Genomic DNA, 19,800 nt, shown 5'->3' with positions numbered 1-19,800 from the left:
TAATTTTTGTGTTTTTGGTAGAGACAGGGTTTCTCCATGTTGACCAGGCTGGTCTTGAACTCCTGACCTCAAGTGATCTGCCCACCTTGGCCTCCTAAAGTGTTGGGATTACAGGTGTGAGCCACCACACCCAGCCAAAATCATGTTTTTAAAAGACAGATTTGAAGATACTTTACAATAAAAGATATAAGAATAGCCAATAAACACACAAAAAGATGCCCAGCATCACTAGTCATCAGGGAAATTTTCTTTTTTTTTTTTTTTTTTTTTTTGAGACGGAGTCTCGCTCTGCCGCCCAGGCTGGAGTGCAGTGGCCGGATCTCAGCTCACTGCAAGCTCCGCCTCCCGGGTTCCCGCCATTCTCCTGCCTCAGCCTCCCCAGTAGCTGGGACTTCAGGCGCCCGCCACCTCGCCCGGCTAGTTTTTTGTATTTTTTAGTAGAGACGGGGTTTCACCGTGTCAGCCAGGATGGTCTCGATCTCCTGACCTTGTGATCCGCCCGCCTCGGCCTCCCAAAGTGCTGGGATTACAGGCTTGAGCCACTGCGCCCGGCCTTATTTTCTTTCTTTTTTTTTTTTGAGGCAGAGTCTTGCTCTGTCACCCAGGCTGGAGTGCAGTGGTGCAATTTTGGCTCACTGCATCCTCTGCCTCCTAGGTTCAAGTGATTCTCATGTCTCAGCCTCCCAAGTAGCTGGGACTACAGGTGTGCGCCACCATGCCTGGCTAGTTTTTATATTTTTAGTAGAGATGGGGTTTTGCCATGTTGGCCAGGCTGGTCTCGAACTCCTGACCTCAGGTGATCTACCCACCTCAGCCTCTCAAAGTGCTGGGATTACAGGCATGAGCCACCACACCTGGCCCAGAAATTTTCAAAAGGCTAATACTGCTAAGTGTTGGCCAGGATGCAGAACACTGGAATACACTGCTGATGGGAGTGCATAATGGTAGAGCGACTTTGGAAAGCACTTTGGCAGCTTCTTACACAGTTAAATTATACACAGACCATGCAACCTACCAATCTCAATCCTAGGTATCTACCCAAGAAAAATGGAAAACATACATACACATACATATAAGGACTTATACATGAATGTTTATAGCAGCATTATTCATAATAGCCAAAAACTGGTGATAACCAAATGTCTATCAACTGATGAATGGATAAACAAAATGTGATCTATTCATACAGTGGAATAGTACTCAGCAATCAAAAGGAAAAACTACTGATACATGCTACAGCATGAATGAATCTTGCAAACATCATTTTAAGTGAAAGAAACCAGACTCGGCTGCAGACTGATTCCATCTACATGACATTCTGAAATCAGATCATTGTTTTCTGGAATCAGGAGCATGGGAAAGGATTGACTATAAATTAGTACAAGGAAACATTTTAGGATGATGGAAATATCTTCAGTGTCGCAGGGACATAACTATATACAGTTGTTAAAACTCATCAAGCAGTACACTTAAGATGGATGAATTTCTTCATATGCAAGTTCTGCCTCAATAAAGCTGTTCTAAGAATGTTAAATATATTGAGAGATACATGCACAGAAAAGGACTCTATGCTTATCTCCTGTGGTAGGATTTGGGTGCTTTTCGTTTTCTTGCCTTTGCTTATCCAGATCTTGTAAAATTTCCACAATGATTATGTAGGGCTTTTGTAGAGACAGAGAAAAACAACAATAAAATGCCATGATCATAAATAATTGGGTTATTCAACAAGGAATGTATTGTTCATTCAACATTGTTTGTTGTAATGAAGCCCATTTAGACCGCCTCCTTCTCATCTATCTTTCATCAGTGGCACTTCTGAGGGGTGAGCTGAGGAAACGGGTGCAAAAAGGTACAGAGCTTAATAGCAATGCTTTGTCCATCCAGCCCTGGGCTTGGCTTTCACCTTGCTTTTTGGATGAATACACAGTAGACTAATGATAGGGGGACTCTCATCTTCCTTTGCCAACTTCGCCCTCCATTCCAATGCAAATTAGCTCATGCACCCTCCAGGCCCCAAGAGAGACTCCTCAGCACAGGGCCGGGCAGACTGTGGTTTGTGGGGTCCGGGCCCGGCATCCGCCTCCAGCTCACATTGGTCTGTTGGGTGCTGCCTGGTCTTGGTAAAGTCAAGAGGCCATTCATCACTGGAGACCCACAATGAGGGTGACCACTCATGCTGCACATGGCAGGACAGGACACAGAGTCCCTCCAGGAGGCCCTCTGGGTGGGGATGCTCAGTGTCAACAGGCCTCTGGCCCTTTTCCCCCATCACACATCCTGTTCATCTCCGAACTTTCCGCTTATGAAAGGGCAGTTACCTTAGGAAACCCAGCCAACCTGGAGGTGGAGGATGGCGCGTCAGGAACGGTCCACACCGCCTGCCCTTGGGTGCCTTGGCTGCACAAGGCCCCGTTAAGGTCCAGGTGTCAGAACATAGGAATCCAGTGAGGATAATAAGTCTATAATTATAAAATAGCTTCATAAAAACATCTTGTAGAGGAAACATACAATTTTCTAGCCACTCTAGTCAAGAAGTAAAGCCCAGCAGAACCCCAGAGCAGCTGGGGTGGGCACAGGTAAGTGAGACACATCACAGCTGTCCTGGAAGCCTCTGTTTTGTCACCCATAAATGGTAAGTTGGGAGAGACCCTGGTTCCCAACCTGGGGTATTTGTCCTCAGGATTCACACAGGCACTATTGTCAGGAACTACTTCTAGCATCTAAAAACTCCAACATTATTCACAGTAGCCAAAAGATAGAAACAACCTAAGGTCCACTGATGGATGAATGAATAAAATGAGGACTGTCTAGACAATGGGATATTATTCAGCTTTTAAAAGAAAGAAATTCTGACACATGCCACAACATGGATGAACCTCAAAGACATTATGCGAAGTGAAAGAAGCCAGTCAAAAAGGATAATACTGTACGATTCCTCTTGTATAGAAGTACCTAGAGTGGCCAAATTCACAGACAGAACGTAGAATAGTAGTTACCAGGGGCTAGGAGGAGAGGGGATGGGGTGATACTCTTTATGGATACAGAGTTGCAGTTTGGGATAATAAAAAAGTTCTGAAAATAGATAGTGGTAATGGTTACACAACAATGTGAATATATTTAATTCCAGAACTGTACACTTAAAAATGGCCAAAATGGTAAATTTTGTATTATTTATATTTTACCACATCCACAAAGAAACAAACTCCCTACATACCCACAACGTCTCACTGCGTCATTAAAGCATTAAGTCACACCTGTTATCACTCAGATCTGAATGGGCAGGTATAGCCTAGAAGAAACAAAAACAACAGCAAAATATGTTAATTGTGATCTTCAGTGAGAGTTGAAGGAGTTTTTTGGGCAGTTATAACCTGTCAAAGCATGACATCTTTTGGGGGAGGATAAAGGGGCTGTGATGGAAAGGTTGGCTTGAGTGAGTACCTTGGTATCCGTACCTGCCCCCAGCCCCAAATACTGATTTTGTACTTGGGGAGGCTATGCTAAAGGAGAAACACACCCCATAGGAGACACCAGATGGTGTCTTCAGACAGTTCACACCCAGCCATAGGGATAGGCATTTGGGGTTTGAGATGGCCCTTTCTCTGGCTTACTTTTAGAGCCTGGAGTCAGACTTCTTCACATAAATAGCCCAGAACCAGCTATTTATTCACATAAATAGCCCAGAACTCTCTGGCCTATGTGACACATGACACTGACACAGTACCAGAAATGCATGGCACCAGCTAATACCACTGAGGGGCAGGACGGCATACCCTCTCTGAGACCCTCATCCATCACCCCCAGGACAAAGTCATGATGGCTCTTGGCAGCCTGCTCAGCATGAGGGTAAGAACAACTCAGGCCGGACATCACAAGAGTAAACACAATAGATTTCTTTCCAGACCAAGAGCTTGGGCACCAGGAGGGGCATTCTGGTTCACTGTTAGGCAAAAAACCTTTGGGGAAATTACCACCTCGCCCATCATGCCCACCTTCCTTGAAAGGCAGCATGCAGGGCGGGAAGAACAATCAGAAGACAAATTTTAATCTAAATCCTGCCCCTCTGTGGCCCTGGGAATTTGGCCCCTTTGAGCTTCAGTCACTTTGTGAAATGACAATAACGTTCAATCTCCTTCAACCTCATTACTATGGATTAAATGAGACAGTGTCTGGGGACATGCTTGGAGAATGTATTGTACAACTGCTTAGGAATTGTATTCTGCCCCTGTACCTGGAACTTAGAGTGGAACAAACAGTAAACAGTCATTGTGTATCGGTTAAGGGAACAGAGCCTCAGAGCCCTGACCCGTGGAAAAGTTTCTTTTCTGTTTACTAAATTTCTAGCAACATCGTGTTTTCTATAGAGGTGGGGGGAAATGTCCAGTTAACTGCAAGATGAAGGGGCCTGTGAAAGGACCCCCCAAGGCAATCCCATGTGCCCCTGTCCCCTGGAAAAAAGCCACATTTCTTCAAGTTGATGCAGGGGTGCTGGGGGAAAGCCAGAGTAAACAGGGCTCTCCTGGTACGTCTTTAGGGCACACAAGTCATTTGTGCTGGGGAAGAGTTTAGTGTGTGTCCTTCAGGAGTCTCCAAAGGGCACGCTGGCTGCAGCTTCGGTTGACCAACTTCTCCCTCCCAGGAAGCAGGGAGGAGAGAGACCTTGGGCAAGGCTTTGTACCTGCAGCCCCAGTGAGCAGATGTTCCCCAGTGTGGAAAATGCATACCGTGCTTCCTCTTCCTCGTTGTCTGAGTACTTAAAAGGACACCTCCTGTGGCCCTGCAGCATTACAATGTCTGTGGCATTGTAAGTTCTTGCCTGGGTCTGGGAGTCCCTCCTCCGTTCTCTAAGCTCAGATCCAGAGGGCAAGACCTAGAGTGCCCTGCAACTGAGGCAGCCTCCCCAAGGCTCGTTCTGAAGCTGCCAGGCTCTGAGGACAATGGCTTCTTGGAACTTCTTGGAACAAACAAGACAAACCAACACATTAGAGCTAGCAGCGGGGGCACACCATGTTCTTCTAGAAAAGGATCAAGGGGAGTGGCTTCAGTAACGGAAAATGAGGGACTCCCTCACATGGACACAAAGCATCAAGGGACAGGCCGGCTTTGCGTTTCGCTTCTTCCTAGCTGCCTAATTAGGACTTACTCAGTTCACAGTGTTCTACCTTCCTTACTGGGGCCCTCTTGGAGCCAGCTGGAGATGATAAAAACCACACAGGCATTGGAGTCAGATGGCTTCGCATGCCATTTCCACCTGAGAACCTTGGGCGAGTCACGTCTCCTCTCCAGGCCTCAGTTTTTGCATCTGTAGAAGAAAGAGAAGAAAACCTATCTCCAAAGCGTTGTGACAATTCAGTGAGATGATGTTTGTCAAGCCCACCACACAGAAGGGTTTCAGGGCAAGTTGGTTCCTTCCTGTCCCCCGCATTTGCCTCTACTGAGGGTGAAGGCAGCAGAGAAGACATCACCAGCAGCCGCCCACCACTGCCTGGCTCTGGAGAGGGAGGCACCATGCATCCTCTCCTAACCTCACCAGGCCGCTGTCGCGCGCATGCATCTCGTGTCCAATCGGGGCCCTCAGGCAGGGGCCAGCCCTCCCGGGACCACCTCAGATATCCCAGGCTGGAATGGTGAGGGGCAGGTGGGAGCAGCCAGGCCCTTCCCCGGCCAAGCCGTGGTGGGCCACCCGCCCATTCCGCAGCGGGAGGCGGCCGGGCCTGGGGGCCCCACTGCTAGGGCCCGACTCAGAGGGCAGCCCGGAGTCGCTGGGGCGCACCGCCACGAAGACCCGCCTGTGCAGAAGCCCGCCGGGCCGCTCGGAGTAGGCCCCCTTGTGGTTCCCCAACGGGCGCTGGCAGAGGCTGGCGCGGAAGGCCGCCTGGAAGCCGCGGCGGAAGTTCTCGTTGAAGTAGCCGTAGATAATGGGGTTGGCGCTGCTGTTGAAGAAGGCCAGCCAGTGCGCGAAGGGGAAGGCGTAGACGGTGACCAGGTGCAGCTGCGGCGCGCTGAGCTGCCCGTAGTCGATGAGCAGCAACAGCGCCCAGAGCGGCAGCCAGGACAGTGTGAAGAAGAGCGCCACCATGACCAGCATGTGCACCACGCGCGCCCTGCGCCGCGCAGCCCGCCCGTCCGCCGCCTCCTCCCCACCGCGGGCCGGGCCCGGGGCCTGGCAGAGCTTGCGAGCGATGCGGGCGTACATGACCACGATGAGCGCCAGCGGCGCCAGGTAGATGTGCGAGAAGAGCACAGTGGTGTAGACCTTGCGCATGCCCTTCTCGGGCCAGGCCTCCCAGCACGAGTAGAGCGGGTAGGAGCGGTTGCGGGCGTCCACCATGAAGTGGTGCTCCTCACGGATGACGGTCAGCGTGACGGCCGAGGGACACATGATGAGCAGTGCCAGGGCCCAGATGATGGCGATGGTGACCAGCGCCTTCCGCAGGGTCAGCTTCTCGCGGAAAGGATACACGATGCAGCGGAACCTGCCGCCGAGAGAGAGAGAGGCGGGATCTGGGTGGGTCCTAGGGTCCCCGCGAGGGGAGGGAGGGTCGGATGCGGGCACCTGACCTTCATTATCGCATCTAGGGCGGCTTCGAAGAACAGCTGAGACCTGAATTGGCTGAGTAGTCAAAGAACAAAGGCAGCTACAGGATTTGTGAGAAGGGAGGAGGAAACCGCAGATCATGTGGGAACAATGAATCCTGTGTGCACTTTTGCACTTTTCTTTTTTTTTTTTTTTTCCTGAGACAGGGTCTCCCTCTGTCGCCCAGGCTGGAGTACAGTGGCGCAATTATGGCTCCCTGCAACCTCCACTTCGCGGGCTCAAGTGATTCTCCCACCTCAGCCTCCTGAGTAGCTGGAACCACAGGAATGCGCGGCCACGCCGGCTAATGTCTTTTAATTTTTGTAGAGATGAGTTCTTACTATGTTGCCCAGGCTAGTCTCAAAGTCCTGGGCTTAAGCGAGCCTCCGGCCTCGGCCTCCCGAAGTTCTGGGATTACAGGTGTGAGCCGCCTCACGGGGCCCTTTATGTACTTTTGGGGGTAAACTGATTAGCTGGCAGCTAGCAGAGCGATCAGAGTGCACAGTCTGTCCTTGAGAAGGACGATTAGGTGCGTCCAATAACACAGTTTCTGTTTATAGATTCTCCAGAAAACCTCAGGAGGTCAGATGTAGAGCCTACATGTCAGGCTGTCCCTATGTCATCTTGGCCATAGTCAGTATCTCCACAATGCAAGGACAAGTCTGCACCATTTATTTCCTCATGAAGACAACTCAGCATCTGTTATTACACCCTTTCTTATTTTTTAAAGGTGAGGCCTTTAAGATAGTTATTATGCTGTTGATTTACAGACAAGGAAACTGGGACTCAAGTGTTAAGCAATTGGCTCAAGGTCACACAGCAAGTTGCAAGGACCAGCCTTGAACCCAGATTTGTCTTGCTTCATATGCCATATAAACCAGTAGCTGTTAACCCTCCATGTGCATGAGACTCTCCTGAAGCATTTCAACAACAAAAACAAAACCCGTTCCTACGTATTCAGGCCAAGGATTCCAACCTAATTAGTCTAGAAAGGGATTTTAGCATTGTTTGTTATTTGTTGTTTTTGTTTTTAAAGCTCCTGGGGTCAGGTGCCATGGTTCATGCTTATAATCCCAGCACTTCGGGAGGCCAAGGCAGGAGGATCACTTGAACCCGGGAGTTGGAGACCAGCCTGGGAAACATTGTGAAACCCCATCTCTACCAAAAAAATTAACCAGGCGAGGGGATACTTGCCTATTCTCCCAGCTACACAGGAGGCTGAGGCAGGATAATCACTTGAGTCCAGGAGGTTGAGATTGAGACTGCAGTGAGCCATGATCAGACCACTGCACTTCAGCCTAGGCAAGAGAGCAAGACCTTGTCTCAAAAAAAAAAAAAAAAAAAAAAAAAAAGCTCCTGGGGAAGTCTACTGTGCAACCAGAGTTGAAAACAGCTGCTGTAGGGGTAGGTAAAAATCTCCCCCTGCAGCGTGGTGCAAAGGTGATTGCTCAACTGCAAGCTCTTTGAGGGCAGATGCAATGGCTTTTCATCTCGGTAGAGTGTGATTAGATAAATGCCTGAATGACCAGAGGGGAAGTTACTCAAAATACTTTCTGAGCCTTAGTTTCCTCATCTGTGAAATGAGGCCAATAGTATGACCTACTCTATGGGGTAGTTGTGAAGATTAAGTGAGATAACACTACGCTTCTTGAGACATTTCAAATGCTTAATAATGAGGAAAAAGGTGGAGGGCTCCTACTCCCCAGAATGGCTTCTGTCATCTACTGATGCCAGAAAATAGAAACCTGGAGAATGTACAGTCAATCTTACTTGTTTAATGGAGGTTCCGGGAAACCTTGCCCAGTGGGGGTCTTACGGTCACGTGGCTGTTTAGAGTCAGAACCTGCACTGGAACATAGGTCTAGAGCTGACTGTCAGTCAAGTGTCCTTTCCACTTCACTACACTGCGTCCTGCCCTCCTGCCAACCCAGTTTTTGGCCTCATAGCCTGACCTTTTACCTCTCCCACAGCCTGACTCAAGCCTTGTTGTCTTTGACCTACTTTGACCTACTGGCTTCATACTTCACACCCTCAAGAAAGCTCCAGAGAATAGTGGCTTATGCTAGCACTTTGGGAGGCTGAGGAGGGCGGATCACTTGAGACCAGGAGTTCGAGACCAGCCTGGCCAACATGGTGAAACCCTGCTCCACTAAAAATACAAAAATTAGCCATGCATGGTGGTGCGCACCTGTAATCCCAGCTACTCCAGAGGCTGACGCACGAGAATGGCTTGAACCTGGGAGGCAGAGGTTGCAGTGAGTCAAGATCGCCATGGCCCTCCAGCCTGGGTGACAGAGCAAGACGCTGTCTCCCCCTTCAAAAAAAAAAAGAAAAGAAAAGAAAAGAAATCTCCAGAGAATAAATAATTCTTAAAGCCTGCAGTACTGGCTATGAGTGCAATAGCAGTAAATGGGTGGAGGAGAATCTTGGGGTAATCTGGGCAGGCTTCCTGGATGAGGTGGGACTTGAAGAATACTGCAAACACCACTGGGAGAAGTTGTACACTCTCATTTCATTCAACAATGATAACAAAACAAAGGTTGATGAAAGGAAGGGACTTCTCCTGATTACCCAGCTAGTTAGTGGCCTTATGGAGAGTAGAACCCACTTCATTACTCCAGCTGCCTACTTCACTGAGTTACAAAAAACTGGGCTTGAGGTGGAGAGAGGATGTGAACACTAGATTCTACAAAGGGCAGGGCTAAGATATGCCCATGCTGGGGAGAGAACAAGGAGGAGGGAATGGGTGTGCAGAAGAAACAAAATACTATTAGCAACTGATATTTGGACTCTGTGCCAGGAACTGTGCATAAGCTTTTACAAGCAGGAGCTCACTGAAGCCTCCCAACCATCCTGTAGGGTAGCTACTATTTTACAGGTGAGACTACAGGGGCTCAGAGTAGTTAGGTGACCCACCCAACATGATACACCAAGATAGGAGTGAGCACACCTCCAGCTGATCTGCCTGCCCACCTTTCCCTGGGGTGAAGCAACCAGAGGATGCCCTTCTACCACTAACAATGCTGTGGGGGAGGAGCACTCATGCAGTGCAATATGGAGGCCTCCTCAATAAATCAGTGCTTTATTGATTGCAAAGCCTCCTTGTCCCTGGCTCTGCTCCATACCTCTGGCCACATGATAGACTTATACTTACCAGGGAATCCGATGGAATGTGAAGCTGAAAAACCAGAAGGGGTGAACATGGGGATTGAGTATGGCCTGGGCTGCCAGGAACCAGCAGGAGCCAGTGGGGACAGAATGAGGAGCAGGGAGGAATCCTTCCTCCCCAGCCATACTGAGACCCACCCCTAAGCTGTCCCCCTTAGCTCTGGCTCTCCTGGCTTAGATTCCTGCTGCTCAGGAAATGAGGACTGCTCTTGAGCTCCTCACAGACCCCAGGAATCTCAACGAAAGCCAACTAAGGCTGCCTTCAGGCCTTCCAGAAGGGGGTGGTAGTGTCCTTATCAGGTTCCCCAAGTTTAGGGAGAGGGCAGCTGGGTCCACAACCCTTCTTCTTGCAGGTCAGGATTTAGCCCCACTTACCACAGTGCAGCCCCAGCCTTCCAGCCAATCCAGCATTAGAGGCAGTGGCTCCTCTTAATGCCAGGCCCTAGTTGGCCTAGGGATAATCCATCCAGGAAACCTCTCACCTTTCCACAGCAATGGCCACCAGCGTGAAAACGGAAGCTGACACAGACATGCCCTGCACCAAGCCGCTCATCTTGCATGTGGCATTGTCGAAGGGCCACCCTGCAATGACAGAGGCCCCCACAGAGTGAGAGATGGCCACCCATCAAGAGCCAGAGACCGCAAGCCCTCTAAGCCAAGTCCCCTCTGAGCTTGGATCTTTCCTCCATGTCCTGCAAGCGGTTATCTGGTCTCTGCTTGCACGCTTCCAGAAATGAGGAACCAACCAGCCCATAAAACCGTGGACAGTTCTCACTACAGTCATCCCCTCGTTTATACAGTGCATTGGTTGTAGGACCCCCAAGAATTCCAAAATCTGCACGTAATCCATTCCTGCAGTCAGCCTTGCAGAACCTGTGTATAGAAAAAGGAAGCCCTCTGTATATACACGGTGATAATGGTTTGACTGTATCCCCACCCAAATCTCATCTCGAATTGTAGCTCCCATAATCCCCACGAGTCATGGGAAGGACCCATGGGAGATAACTGAATCATGGGGGTGGGTTCCCCCATGCTATTCTTGTGATGGTGAGTAAGTTCTCATCACGAGATCTGATGGCTTTATATGGGGCTTCTCCCTTCACTCAGTTCTCATTCTTCTCTCTCCTGCTGACTTGTGAAGAAGGACATGGTTCCCCTTCCACCATGATTGTAAGTTTCCTGAGGCCTTCCCATCCCTGCAGAACTGTGAGTCAATTAAACCTCTTCCTCTATAAATTACCCAGTCTCAGGTATGTCCTTATAGCAGCATGAGAATGGCCTAATATACACGGGTTTTGCTGTATTTTTAATCTGCATTTAGTTGAAAAAAACCCTCATATAAATGGACCCATGCAGTTCAAACCCATGTTGTTCAAGGGTCAACAGTATTAGTGAGATTTTCTTTATATTGACCAATGATTTCTTTCCATGAGCTTTAGAGCATCCAGCCCTGCCTGGCTCTCTGCTCCCATAGCCCTGGCTCAGGTTCTAGGTCAGTGGTTCTTGACACTGGCTGCTCATGAGAATCACCTGGAGAGCTATGCAAAGAACAAATGCTCAGACCCATGCCAGGCCAGTTACAATCAGAGTCTCTAGTGATAGGACCCAGACATCAGTTGTTTTGTTTTGTTTTGTGTTGTGTTGTTTGAGATAGGGTCTTGCTCTGTCATCCAGGCTGGAGTACAATGGTGTGATCATGGCTCCCTGCAGCCTCAACTTCTTGGCTCAAGCGATTCTCCCGCCTCAGCCTCCTGAGTAGCTGGAACCACAGGCATGTGGTTTGCAAAAAGCAAAGTATAAAGACTGTCTGTAGTATATTACCTTTCATGTAAGAAAAAAGAGATTAAGAAAATATATGCTTATTTTCTCATTGTACCAAAGAAATACAGAAAAGATAAATCAGAATAATGAGATTAGCTATCTAAACAGAGAGATGATAAGAACTGGGTAGAAATAGTGGGTGAATGGGCTAGGTGAGATAATGAGAGTGATGCCTCTCTGAGTATATCTTTTTATGGTTCTGACTTTTTAGAATCATGGCAATGTTTCACTCACTCAAAAAATAAACAATTATCATCTATCACAATGTGGTTGGGGAGGGGGACCCAAAGTGAAATACAAACATTAACAAATAAGCTTAATTGTATTACAAATGAATAATATTGTATTTAAATTGAATAATATTTACATTGAAGGGGTGAAGAAGAAACGCACTAACTGGAGTAACTTTGCAAAACATTTTGACTGTATACTATAACAGCAAAAAGAACTGTATACAAATTCTGTACTGTCACTAATAAATGTGTGTACTCTTGACAAAACTGAATAAACGGGATCTAATTATGGGAAAATATCAGGCAAACCTCAATCACAGAAAGAAGTATGTTAGCAATAATGAAGCTACCTTATGTGTATACTAAGATTGAACCAATAAGTAAATATGTTGTAGATAAATACAGCTAGATTTCTCACTGTCTGAAAATGAAGTTACCAATAAGGAAGAGGGTCAAGTTAAAATGAATCCTGTGACAGTGGGTTGGAATCAAAGGTATCAGTCTGAACTCATGTTAATACACATACAGGTGGACAGATACAGAAATAAAGATATGTGTGTGAAATATTTCTGTTAGTATACATATATTTCCTAGCTCTGTCCCTTGAGAGCACCTAGAAGCAATGACACCCCAATACCCATGAGCACACCTAGAACCCAGACCTTGGCTTCTAAATACTATTCTCAGCCAGCTTAGTAATCCCAGCACTTTGGGAGGAAGAAGCAGGAGGATCACTTGAGCCCAGGAATTCAAGACCAGCCTGGATAATATAGTGAGACTCCAACTCTATGAAAACAAAAATTAAAAATAAAATTAGCCACACATGGTAGCATATTTCTGTAGTCCCAGCTACTGGGGAGGCTGAGGTGGGAAGATCTCTTGAGGCCAGGAGTTTGAGGTCACAGTGAGCTATAATCTCACCACTGCACTCCAGCTTGGTGACAGAGCAAGACCGTGTCTTTTTAAAAAGCAACAACAACAACAACAACAACAAAACCCTTGTGGAACTATATACTAAAAAGGCAGATTTTAATGTATGTTAAATTATATCTTAACAAAAATATTTAAATGTAAAACATGCATACATTCACAGCACATTTTCTACGAATGCATACAAAAGACAGAAATATAACAGAATGGCCGCCTCTGGGTCAGAGAAGAGATGGAGAGTGGAATATGTATACAGAAGGAAACAAATAAACAAAAGAAGAGCTTTGCAACAGAGTGGGAAATCACATAGTGCCATGAACTGTAGACTGAATGAATGACTCAACCTTCTGTATGTGAGTTACAAAAAAAAAAAAAAAAAAAAAGAAAGGAAGAAAAAGCTGGGCATGGGCTGGGCGCAGTGGCTCAATCCTGTAATCCCAGCACTTTGGGAGGCCGAGACGGGTGGATCACTAGGTCAGGAGATCGAGACCATCCTGGCTAACACGGTGAAACCCCGTCTCTATTAAAAAAATACAAAAAAAACTAGCTGGGCGAGGTGGCGGGTGCCTGTAGTCCCAGCTACTCGGGAGGCTGAGGCAGGAGAAAGCTGTAAACCCGGCAGGCGGAGCTTGCAGTGAGCCGAGATCCGGCCACTGCACTCCAGCCTGGGTGACAGAGCGAGACTGTCTCAAAAACAAAACAAAACAAAACAAAAGCAAGAAAAAGCTGGGCATGGTGCCTCACTCCTGTAATCCCACCACTTTGGGAGGCTGAGGCAGGCAGATGGCTTGAACTCAGGAGTTTGAGACAAGCTTGGGCAACATGACAAAACCCCATCTCTACAAAAAATAGAAAAATTAGCCAGTCGTGGTGGCACATGCCTGTAGTCCCAGGACCTGGGCCCAGGGAGGTCGAGGCTATAGTGAGCCATGATTGTGCCACTGCACTCCAGCCTGAATGACAGAGTGAGACTGTCTCCAAAAAAGAGGCCGGTGCAGTGGTTCATGCCTGTAATCCCAGCACTTTGGGAGGCCGAGGCAGGCAGGTCACTTCAGATCAGGAGTTCAAGACCAGCCTGGCCAACATGGAGAAACCCCGTCTCTACTAAAAATACAAAAATTAGCTGGGTGTGGTGGCAGGCGCCTGTAATCCCAGCCACTCAGGAGGTTGAGGCAGGAGAATCGCTTGAACCTGGGAGGCGGAGGTTGCAGTGAGCCGAGATCACACCACTGCATTCCAGCCTGGGTGACAGAGTGAGACTCAAAAAAAAAAAAAAAAAAAAAAAAAAAAAAAAGGGCCGGGCGCGGTGGCTCAAGCCTGTAATCCCAGCACTTTGGGAGGCCGAGATGGGCGGATCACAAGGTCAGGAGATCAAGACCATCCTGGCTAACACGGTGAAACCCCGTCTCTACTAAAAAATACAAAAATCTAGCCGGGCGAGGTGGCGGGCGCCTGTAGTCCCAGCTACTTGGGAGGCTGAGGCAGGAGAATGTCGTAAACCTGGGAGGCGGAGCTTGCAGTGAGCTGAGATCCGGCCACTGCACTCCAGCCTGGGCGACAGAGGGAGACTCCGCCTCAAAAAAAAAAAAAAAAAAAAGAAAGAAAGAAAGAGAGAGAGAGAAAGAGAAAAAAAGGAAGCTGTGTGAAGTTTTATTTAATTGCAGAAGATTGTATTAGAAACAACATAAATACAAATCAGCATCAATTGTAGTACATTCATACAATGGAATTCTAAGCAGTTGGTGAAAAGAATGAGAAACTCTTTTATCTATTAATATGGTATAACAACATGTAAGTTGATTTTAATGAATCTTTTTTACAGCATACATGATATATTTTTAAGTGGGGTGTGGTGGGAAGTAAAAGTACGGGACTGTTTGGAACCTTAGCATGTGCTTAATTTGCTTGCACTCGCATAAAATATTTTTTGAAAGAGACACAAGAAACTGGCAACATTAGTTGCCTCCCAGGAGGGATAGGAGCCGGGACGCCAGAGGACAGGGGCAGAAGGGAGATTTTTCACTGGAGAACTTTGGTAGCTTTTGACTATTGAACCATCTGAATGTTTTATGTATTCAAACAATATTTTGAATATGAGTGTGTGAAAAAGACTGAGAGACACCACCTTAACCAGGTAGTGACCTCATTATATCACTGTTGACTGGTATGCATGTATTTATGTGTATGCATGTGTGCATCTCTGCACATATATGCATCTCTGCACATATGTGCCTGAGTACACATGTGTGTGTGTCTACATGTTGGAAAGGAGAGGGATGCAGTTTATGTTCAGCATCGGCAAAGGAAGCTGGGACTCAGCAGTGAGTAACGGTTCCACCAGACAGAGCCAGTACTGTGGAGGGGAGCTGACTCTGCACTGTCTCCACTTCCTGGGTCCTAGAACCTACAGAAACCCGGGCTGTGGCTCCCTCTGCCCTGAGTCAGTGAACTCACTCCGAATGGCTCTGAATCCTGAGGACCAGTGAGCTGCTGGGAGCTCTGAGCTCAGAATCTGCAGGCTAAGACCTCTAGGGGTCTCTGTATCTCTGAAAAGCAGTCCCTCACCTGGAGTCTCAGGTTGGTGGAAACTTGATTCTAAAACAAGAAAGGCCAGTCGCATGAGAGAGTAGAGAGTAGATGGTGCTGTTCTGACATCTGCAGGATGCACAGGCAGGAATTTAGAGGTCAAGTGGTCCACTGAGTGGCCGGCCAGTCCCTGCTTAGACACTCCAAGGGATGGAGAGCTCATTACTTACAGGCAGGACTCTCTTCTGTGCCCTGATCAATTTCCAGCTCAGATGAGTGGAGTTTTAGTTCCTGACTCAGAGGAAACCTGCCTCCCTTCCACTTCTCCCCATTGGCTCTAATTCTGCCCATGGGAGCTCCATGAGAGAGTGGGACTGAATGGTATAATACAATAATTAGAAGTATGGGTGTGAGAATGTGGACCTTGACACCTATTAGCTGTGTGACTACAGACCAGTTTCTAAACCACTCTGAGCATGTTTCCTCTTCCATAAAATGGGGAGGACCATAAACTCTACTTCATTGGATTGTTGTGAGGATGAATTAAGATAATGCATGAAAAGTAACATCATGCCAGGCACAAAGAAAACAGGGAATTCATTATATCTCTTATTTCTAGTCTAACTCTTCAGCTCCAAGACTGTCTTAAGAGTTCGAGACCATGGCATGGCCAAGAGGCCAGCCCAGCAATGATGTCTGTCTTTCAAGCTTCGATTTCTGGCCTTATCTGAGAAGTTGAAGTGTGGGTGGGGGACACTCCTGCTGCCAACTGCCTGCACTCACCAGTGATGAGGTTGTCCACAAGGGTGGTGGGCATGCAGAAGATGCCCACCAGCAGGTCACTGACGGCGAGGTTGAGGATGAACATGTTGGTGACGGTACGCATGTGCCGGTTCTTGAGCACGATGAAACAGACCAGGGTGTTGCCCACCATGCAAAGCAGGAAGATGAGCGCATAGGCCACAATGAACATGGCCGCCACAGGGGAGGTGTGCTGGTAGTAGGAGGAGAAGGTGAGGTTTGCAGCTGGAGTGGCCTCAGCGTTAGTCCCATTCTGACTTAGGGGCCAACTGCTGTTGGGAGGCTGGGAGGGCTCCCCTAGGACCAAAGGAATATGTGGGTCAGGACCTTAGGTAAAGAAGAGATTACCAATTTCTCACCACTAATGAGACCCTCCGTATCCCAATCTTAACCATGCCCTGGTCCCCCAAGTATGTCTCCAGCTCCAGTTGCAACTGGATGCACTGATCCAAGACTTTCAGCCTAAAACCACTCAAACCCTGATCTTGTACTTCATGCCCTGTCTTGCCCATAACTCATTCTCCACTGTGGGTTATTCTTTATTAACCCCCCCACACCCTATTTAGGTTCCAACTTTCTTGGCCCTGCTGTGTGCCCCAGAGGCTAACCTCTAAGTTCTGCATTGCCCTGGTTCTCTTGTCTTCTGGCTTCTAGCTGGGTTCAGCCAATGCCAGGCACAAAGGAGATGGGAGGGCAGGAACAGAGAGAGAGGTCAGGGTATTTGTCTTCTGACTCCCTTCCTGCCTGGCCCAATTCTTCCAGCAGCTGTTTTTTCCTACGGCCACAGCCTGCTCTTATTGGGTGAGTCCCCTTTCATGGCTCTAGCGCTCGCATGACTACAGTAACGCTCTTCCCTCTCCTTGCACTCATAGGCCTGCAAATGGTAACAGTTTCCTGTGGTTGTGAATCCCTGGGTGCTTCACCGTTTCTAGCTGGTTCTCTTACCGCTCCCCTCTTCCATTAAACTCTATTCACTTAAACCCCTTCTGAGTGCACCATTTGTTTTCCGCTGGAACCCAATTATTATGCCCTTAAACTCTTTGATGTTTTTCCCCTTCATCTCCTCCACGGAACTTTAGTTGAGAAAGGCAAGAAGGCCCTAGAGAAAGGGAGAATGAAGGGGGACTGTGAACAAGGGCTAAGGAGCAGAGGCACATCACATTCAGCAGAACATCCAAAGCAGAGGTTCCTGCTCGACCTTTGCCTCCTCCTGTCCCGTGATCAGCTGTTCTGCCTGCATAGCATTTAACAAAGCACTTCCACATCTGTTATTTTATTTAGCTCTCTGAGCCATCCCATGATGTAAGTCACTAGGTATTAGCCTCATTTTTTTCCTTTTGTATTTTTTTTAAACCCTCATTGAATTACCCTAAGGTGTTAGTTTCGTTTGAATTGGAGGTCAGAGAGGTTCCATGACTTGCTCAAGGTCCCATGATGATGCTGCAGCAGAGCTGGCCCTGCTCTGTGTGTCTGTGAATTAGGACCTGGCTTTGGTGTGTGTTTCCCCAGGCTTGCTTCGAAGGGAAGGCTCAGTGTCCAACCACAGCTCTTCTGGGAAGTCATTAGTTGGGGTGACTCATGATGTTGTCTCATAAACTCTCCTCCTGCCTTCCTCTGGGACTGAATGAGGCCTGTTCCAGGGGATGAAGAGTCCCTACGGAATCTTTCTGTCACACCCAGAACTCAGCCACTGGCCTGGAGGCTCAATGGAGGCTGGGGGCCTGGAGGCTAAAGACCCTCAGGGGAGCAGGGCCAGTGAGCTGGCACCATCAGGGCTGCAGAGTAGTTCTTCTCCCGGTCTCTCTTGGGACTCTCATGCAGCTGCTGTAGTTATCTGCTGGCTAAGCTGGGGCTGGGAGGTCCAAGGTGTCCCTCACATGGCTGGTGATTAGTGCTGGCGATTGGCTGGGATGTCTTTCAGTTCTCCACGTAGCCTCTCATCCTCCAGGAAGCTAGTGTGGGCTTCTTCAGAGAACAGTGGTCTCAGGGTTCCAAGAAAGCAAGAAAAGAAGCTACAAGCTTCTTAAAACCGAGACTCTGGAATTTTCACATCACATCTGTCACATTTTATTGGCCAAAACAAGTCACAAGGGATGCCCAGATTCAAGCCAGTGGATAGTTTCACCTCTTGATAGGAAGAAAAGCAATATAGCATTGCAGAAGAGGTGTGGACATGGAAGTGTGATTCATTAAGGTCCATTATGATAAAATCTACCACTATCCCCATACTACATTTGGTTGACATGATTCCAAAGTCTTTTTTAGTTCACAGGTCCCCACTCTGTCTCTTTTCCCTTCTGCAGTATATTTGTCGTATGGACTGAGTGGTTGTTCTGTAGAGCTTCTGCAGGCTGGATTTTTCTGATTGCTTCCTCATGATGTCATTTTACATGTTCTGCTCTCTGTCCACTGTATTACCTGCACTTGGTAGTCAGATCTAGAGTCTTGATCAGATTATGTCCAGTGGCCTTTCTCTTTGTGGTGCTAGGCTCAATCGGGGCTCAGGTGATATATCTCTGCCTCCTGGGCTCAAGCAATTCTCCTGCCTCAGCCTCCTGAGTAGCTGGGACGACAGCCGTGCACCACCAAGCTGGGTTCATTTAAGGTTATTTTGTAGAGATGAGGTCTCACTATGTTGCCCAGGCTGGTCTTGAACTCTTAAGCTCAAGCAGTCCTCCTGTCTTGGCCTCCCAAAGTGCTGAGATTACAGGCATGAGCCACTGTGCCATCAGCTTTTAACATAATATTTTCAGCAGACACTAAGGATCATTGCCTAGACTCCTCACTGCAATTTTTTTTTTTTTTTTTTTTTTTTGAGACAGAGTCTCGCTCTGTTGCTCAGACTGGAGTGCAATGGCTTCGATCTTGGCTCACTGCAACCTCTGCCTCCCAGGTTCAAGTGATTCTCCTGCCTCAGCCTCCCGAGTAGCTGGGATTACAGGTGCACGACACCACACTCAGCTAATTTTGTAATTTTAGTGGAGATCCTGTTTCACCACGTTGGCCAGGCTAGTCTCAAACTCCTGACCACAGGTGATCCACCTGCCTCAGCCTCCCCACCCTCATTGCATTTTAAATACAATCCATGCTCCTTTCCGAGGCCTCCAAAACACTTCATGGTCTGATCCCTGTTGACATCTCTCTGACCTCACCCCTTTGCGCATTATGCTCTGGTCACTTTGCCATCTGCTTAGCTCCTCACACACTCCTGTTTCTTCCAACCCCAAGGTCTTTGCTCGTCCCTTCCTTTAGCTCTCAGCATAAATGTTGTCTTCCCACAGCATCTGGTTTATGTTCATCAATCTGTCAATAGTTTGTTTGTTTCTAGATTGATTGTCTTTTTCCCCATGCTTGACAGCATATGCAAAGCAAGGATCTTCTCTGTCTTGTTGGTGGCAGTGTCCTCAGTGTCTTGTCAGTGCCTGCCCAAAGTAAATGGTTCAATAAATAGCTAATAGTTATGGAATAAATAAATATCTGTAGGAAGGAAAAAGAGAAAGGAAGGTGGATCCTGAGATCAGGTGAGAGGGTCCTGCTGCAGGCAGGCAGTGCTGATGTTGGAAGGTCTTCTCCAGGCCCCTCCAGAAAGAACCCCCATGAGAGGCATCACTCATCCCAGACCCCGTTGGGAGACTTGCTTACCGCTGCCAAGCCTCAAAATTAGCTCTGAATCATCTCCCATGACTGGGGGGATCTGTGGGTGTGGATGGGCAGAGGAAATTACCAGAATCTTTCAGGCTGGAC

At 47.9% G+C, this 19,800-nt stretch overlaps 1 protein-coding gene across 2 annotated transcripts in view; it reads right to left on the bottom strand.

The window, feature by feature from the left end:
* Positions 1–1,076: 1,076 nt before the first annotated feature.
* Positions 1,077–19,800, bottom strand: part of NPFFR1 (neuropeptide FF receptor 1) — a 30,698-nt gene continuing 11,974 nt past the window's right edge. Inside the window, exons 2-5 of one of the 2 annotated variants that reach the window (XR_010577990.2) lie at positions 16,039–16,353; positions 10,228–10,327; positions 4,725–6,476; positions 1,077–3,289 (exon numbers count right to left, since the gene is read on the bottom strand). Coding sequence is in view for 1 of the 2 variants with exons in the window: in XM_045361064.3 (XP_045216999.2) it covers positions 5,606–6,476; positions 10,228–10,327; positions 16,039–16,353 (1,286 nt within the window). In the remaining variant the exon portion in view is untranslated. Of the gene's footprint in view, positions 6,477–10,227; positions 10,328–16,038; positions 16,354–19,800 lie in introns of both variants that reach the window. The other variant, XM_045361064.3, reaches the window with a different exon arrangement.

The sequence above is a fragment of the Macaca fascicularis genome, chromosome 9, assembly GCF_037993035.2.
Source record: "Macaca fascicularis isolate 582-1 chromosome 9, T2T-MFA8v1.1".
NCBI classification, from domain to species: domain Eukaryota; kingdom Metazoa; phylum Chordata; class Mammalia; order Primates; family Cercopithecidae; genus Macaca; species Macaca fascicularis.
This window is presented reverse-complemented; position numbering and strand designations above follow the sequence as displayed.